This window comes from Olea europaea, chromosome 5 (genome assembly GCF_002742605.1).
Source record: "Olea europaea var. sylvestris chromosome 5, O_europaea_v1, whole genome shotgun sequence".
Taxonomy (NCBI): Eukaryota; Viridiplantae; Streptophyta; class Magnoliopsida; order Lamiales; family Oleaceae; genus Olea; species Olea europaea.
In genome coordinates, this window is record NC_036241.1 from 940,718 (window position 1) to 947,085 (window position 6,368).

The following is a 6,368-nucleotide window of genomic DNA, read 5'->3' on the forward strand; positions in this document are numbered from 1 at the left end:
TTCAAGAAATGCCTAAAGTAATTTGGCAGGAAAATTCAAAAAGCAAAAGGCCAAAAGGACGGTGATAATTTATTTAATTCTTCACAGAGACAGGCCAAAATCTGGTTACTGACTTACTGTAAACTGATCTTCACAAAAATGGCACCATTTCACAGGTTCTCAAATCCCAATTTTTTCTAGTTTGATGCCTACTAAGCAAACTTTTCACTTCGAAGCCAATGTCATTTTTTTGGTTTTTTCGGTTTCTTCCTAACCGTAAATTCTGTTTCTGGATCATTACAAAGAATACAACACAGCTTTCAGATCATAATCTTTGATGCAGTTGACTTCGCATCTCCCTTATCAGCTCCACCTGCATGCAAGAATCAAGGTCTGGGAAATTCGTGCACAAATTGGTAGAGAGGGTAACATGAACCCGAAAATTCAGAAGCGATCAACTGTCGACAAATCATAGCTCGTAGGGAAAGGAAGACACTTCATTTAAAAATGTTTATGGGAAAACGAAAACATATAAAAGTATCTGTTCGATAAGTTCTTAGAAGGAACAGCAAAATCTGAGAGACTTTGCATAGGATATAATGCATTTGAGGAAAATTGAACCTCAACAACCTAACTGGCCACTGTTAGTTACAGACTTTCACAATAAAGAAGGAGCAATCTAGTCCCAATATTTAGAGTGAGATCTAAGGCTAAATTCTTGCTAGTCTTCACCTTGTGATTTCCCAAAAGAATTTAAAAGAAGAGCACATTTGAAAAATAAATTCCTCTGATTGATTTATTGTAACCCCTTTCATTACATATAAATAATTGAAGTTCCTGAGATTTTAGGATATCCTGCTGCTATATCAGTTTGAGCATAAAATTAAAAATAGTAAATGATTTTTCCAGCCAAAAATAAAACATATAGGAAACAGAAGTTTTTACGGAATGGAGAAAGGTGGGAACTGAAATGGTTGGTTTATGTATTATTCACCCCACCAGCTAAACACGATATATGCACTGATGATTATATGATAAAATAGTATCGCTGAAATAGTATCGCTGGCTCCAAACTGTAACTCTACAGTTATGTGGTTTTTAGATTTCCTTCACCACTTTTTTAATAGGTTTTTCAGGTAGGCTTTTCTCGAAGAGTTAAAAGTGTAAACTGAATAAAAGGATTCAAACAGTATATAATGCATGCAAGGAATCAAAACCTATCTTCACCGTTCACAAATCAATCCATGATTTTATACGACGAGGAATGAATTTACCAGGCCAAAACAACAAATAAAATGAAAGGGCCTCCTTTCATTTTGGGGCTGCCATACCAACTCATTGGTCCTATCCATTATAGTCTTATTATGGTACCGATATTTTGAACCCCTACTTTTTTCATGCCATACTAAGCTTTCTCTTGATTAAAAGTGCAACTGGCAGAAAAACCAGAAAACACTACAAAATCATCATTATTTTTATCGGACGTGGAACAAAATAAATAAGAGGAATCTTGAATGCTTTTGTGTGCTAAAAGTCCTGGTTTGAATGATAAAGAGGCGCACACAAACTGCCAAGTACATTTTTAGCACATAAATAAAAAACATTTCGAACTCTCAAAGATTTTGAGCCAAATTTAGAATTTTCAGAGTCAATTTTGCGGCTCTACCACATATCCAAAGGTGCAACACGTAAAATAGAAATACATCAGCCTTAAAAGTTCTTGACATTCTCATGCATAACCAGGTACAGAGAGGATTCTTGCATATGCAAGTGTATGCAGAAAATTTATTTAATTAGTTGTAAGAAATTGATTTAATGAAAAGCAATATATTATTAAGAAAATTATGTGGGTTCAGATAGCTACCAAGTAAGTATGATGGTGAATGTTTCAAATGTAAATTTCTCAAGTTGAACAAAAGAGCCTACTTCCTTCTTCCTAGCACCTTAATGCCAAGTGTGCAATCATCAAAGCCAAAAGTACAATCCTTAATGCTAACTCTCTAATGCAATCCTTCCTTTACCATTGACCATTAGGATGCTAAAAATGAAATTACCATGATACAGAAAACTCATGCAGCAGTCCAATCACCATTTCGGTTTCACATACACCAAAAACACACACACACAAAAAAGTGTCAAAAATGAAATTACCGGCGATGACAGAGGCGGCGGGAGTGGCTTCGCCATAGATGACCTTGAGGGTGGAAAGAGGAACGAAAGCGTTTTGTGGATTCGCCTCCGCCTCAGAAAACAGCTGCTGCTTCCAATCCCAAATTGTTTTCTTCAAACCCTTGTTGGCTTTGACGAGCGAGTCCTTCTCCGCCTCCAATGCCTCGATTTGACGCTGCTGCTCCACCGATCGTAAACTCAACACAGCGAAGACGCTGGCAAGAAGAGTGTTTATAACGGCGTTGCTGTTCGCCGCCCTCTGCAACAAGTTTGCCACCTGCTCCATTTTCCTTTTATTAACGCGCAGCCTTTGCTTGGCTTGGCTTGGCTTGGCTTCAGGCCTTCTTACTTGTCCTCTGCCAAGAGTCGTGTTTATAAACATACGCTTTTCCGTTCAAGATCGGGACCAACTACCCGACTTCAATTGTTTGATCGGGGTCTAGGGTCGGACAAGTAGGTCCACTTTACGATTCATTGACCATGAATTGTTGCATGGAGCGTCAATTAGTGTAGAACAATATTTAGAGAGTAAAAAATTATTTATGTGCATAAGATGAGTTATCGAGGATGTTGATAGGCTTGGGCATCGGGTGGGTCGGTCTGGGTATTTCAATATCCAGAACCACCCATTATGATTCGAATATTTTGCAAATAAAATCATTCGGATTTTTGTAAATATTAGAACCAAATTCAAACTCGAATCGTCAGTTCCGATTTGATTTTGAATCTATCCATAACATTTTATATACATGTATTTAATAAATATTTTACATAGACTTTTTTGGCACATATACCTAATACGCTGCTATTCGAAAATATTTGTACGATGAAAAAAAATTTCAAGGAACAAAATATTGGATACTAAAAGCCATGAAAAATATGAGAAAATAAAATAAAGATAAAAAATGAAATTATAACTTGAAAAAAAAAATATTTTTCTTAATAAATCTTATTCGATCTATAAGAGAAGCATATTAGACATATAATTTAATTATGAACAACACTTAAATTCTTTTACTTTTAAAACGAACAGATATAAAAATATTAATTAAATACGTAACTAATATAGTATCACAAAAATTACGATCATATATATATAAAGAGAATCACAAATTCAAGATAACAAAAATGTACAACACAACGCAAGCAATGAATATATAAAATTCAATTGCCACACATTATGAAAAAAATAAAATAAAATCACTTAAGTTTATTAACAATACAAGAAAATAAAAAACTTGAATTGCAACGAATAAATGTTTTGATTTATCAACTTATACCACAACCTGTTTGAAATTTTTGATTTGTAAAAAGCTTTAATTATAAACATTAACACATAATAACCTCTGAAACACAACAATTTGATGTAAGGTGAGATATAAAAAAAATAGAAGCCAATCTTATTTCTAGAGTTAGAATTAAAAGTTTTAGACTAATTACTATCAAAATTAGGATTTTTAGGTTTTAAATATTTTTTCAGCCTATAAATTGTAAATAATTTTTTTTTTTATAAAAATTGGTTCCACTCGAGTACCCACGGTTCTGGTTCAAGAACAAAGAATCGAATCGAACCTAGTCAGTTATCGGTTCTCAGTTCCGACTCCTAATTTATTTTTCGAGAAACCGGACCGAAACCTTCGATTCTGGTTCGATTTCGGTTCGGGAGATTCAGTTACAATTAAAATGTCCAGGCCTAAATGTTGAGATGTAAGAAATGTAGTCAGTCGAATTTGATATAAATTATACGTGGACAATAATTGAAGTTGATGACTCTCTTTGAAATCCCTCGTCAAGTTAGCCTTTAGAACAGTTTAATGCATTATCTTCCATTTACCTAAAGTAATGTTGTGTAGTCTCATTGGGCCCATTTTATATAACACTAGATGATTAATTAAATGAAATGTGAAATTTAATAAGTTATTTGATTCTACCTATCAATTAATGTCACGTCAGCACCATTTAGACTGTGATTGCAATCCCATTAATGCTAACTGTTGACACACTAAAAGTGCAATCCAAATCGAATAGCCCAAGGAATGAAGCTCAATTGGGGAATTCCCAAATCAAATAGCCCAAAAAATGAAGCCCAACTGGGCAATTCAGGATAAAGTCCCAGATAGGGTTATTAATGAATGTAGTGGAAGCCCACGAATACGGTAACGTCATCGTCCAAGCTTGCAAGACGCCCAAGATCTGAGCGAATGAAGTGTCTTACAGTCGCCCAGAGCTATGACCATGTTTTCGTCCAAACCTTCGAATCGCCCAGGATCTTAGCAAATATAAGATGTTATAGTTATCCAGAAGTGCAGTTATTGAGTAACCTTATCACGTTCCACGATTCAAGGAGTTCAGTTGAAGATGGTTAAACGACAAAGAGTAGTGACAGCAATTAGAGACGGCAGTTCCACGATAAGTTAGCCACCATAAAGAAAGTGGGTAGTTATAAAGCAATCAAGCAGTTTCTAAGCGGTTGATCACGAAGAAATCATCAAGGGAATATAAAAGGAAGAGAAGACATAGAGCAAAAGACCCCGAATCAAACACTTTCAAATAGAGAATATGTAATTTCAATTTCTTAGTTTAGACTTAAACATTTCTTTTCAGTACTCGTGTGCTTGCGCCCCTTAGAGGCATTCTGTTTAGTTACAATTGTAAAGTCATCACCAATAAAACACCCCTTTTTGGGACTTTGTCTCAAGAGGTTTGTTCCTTATACAATCATCTGATTCCTTTTTAATTGTTAGCGACTACCCGCGCGAAACAATTTGGCACACCCAGTGGGACGTTGGTATTTGGTGTTGAAGATACAAAAGGTAAAACAATATGCCTCAGAAATCTGATAAGGAAGCAAGTCAGGGAGGAGTCCAGTCTGTGATCGACCGATATGAGGAGTAGCATAGCTCTCTACGAACAGATGGACAGAATCAGAGCAGTCACAATCGTTACGAACCAATGACAGAGTTGAGTTCTCGAACCATGCGTGCATTACTTGGAGAACTCACACAGGATGTCGTTGAACGGGTAAATCTACGAAATATTCATAATATGGAAAGATTTATCCAAAATGAAAATGCACATTATGACAACATGGCCAAACAACTGAATACTTTGAACGAAATAATGAATAAGTTGGTAGGCCAAATTTGTCAACCAGTTGTGCCTCTTGCAAATCATTTTCAAACTAGGACAATCGTGGATCCCCCAATCCTAAGTCCAAATCAAGAGGCAGAACCACCTTTTGGTCCCTCTACTTCAAACCAAGGAATGGTGTAATGCCAAATCAGAATAGTGGCAATGGTACATCTAACTTGGGGGTAACCTAAACGTAAGAGACAATGTCCTAAATAATAGACAGAATGCCCCACGTGTTAATGATGGAATAAATATTCAGGCTAATGGTAACAATGGCCCAAATTATGGCAAATTTTGGCCAACCAAGGACCAAATATCAGGCCTCAAGCAAATCGGTCAACCAACCTGTAGGAATTCCATATGACTCCAATGTCATGTTGAGGAATCGGATTATGAAAATAGTATAGGACCATATGGCTTTTGGGGTATGTCCTGTCATTAGGCCGACTTACACGAAGCCATATCCTGATTGGGTAGACCAAGCATATCCATGGCCTAGAGGGTGTAAAGTGCCAGAATTCTCACTATTTACCGGTTTAGGAGAGGTGTCTACTCTAAAACACATAGGGTGATTCACACTGCAAAGTGATGACGTAACTGATTACCATAAAATAAGGTTGTTCCCTAGTTCATTAATAGGAGTAGCTTTCTCCTGATTCATCAATTTGCCAGCGAACTCTGTTCAAATATGACAACAATTGGAGCAATTGTTCCACGCTCAGTTTTATAAGACTGAGTCCGAAGTTACTTTGACCGATTTGACGAATCGACGTCAAATGCCAAACGAATAGGCAGAAGGTTTCCTTCAAAGGTTCAAGACAGCAAGAAGTAAATATTTTGTACCTTTGCCCGAAAAGGAGTTTGTCAAAATCGCTCAAGGTTGTCTAAGCTTTGATTTGAAAAAGAAGTTCCAAGACAAGAAATTTCCTGATCTTTTCCAATTGAGCGCGAACGTGATTAGGTATGAACGATTAATAAGAGAAGAAGAGCAAATGAAAAATTCTAGCAAGGGGACTTACTATAGAGACCCAAATTTTGATGTTCATACCATTAATGACGAGTATTACGATCAAACTGAAATGTGTTTG

The 6,368-nt window shown here is 36.2% G+C and overlaps 1 protein-coding gene across 1 annotated transcript; it reads right to left on the reverse strand.

Annotated features, from left to right (window-relative positions):
* LOC111394347 lies at nt 1–2,545 on the reverse strand. Its single transcript, XM_023020113.1, has 2 exons — nt 2,131–2,545; nt 1–352 (listed from the first exon to the last, which is right to left on the reverse strand). The coding sequence occupies exons 1-2, from the start codon at nt 2,528–2,530 to the stop codon at nt 300–302; spliced, it is 453 nt and encodes a 150-aa protein (XP_022875881.1). The 5' UTR covers nt 2,531–2,545; the 3' UTR covers nt 1–299.
* Nucleotides 2,546–6,368: the final 3,823 nt, after the last annotated feature.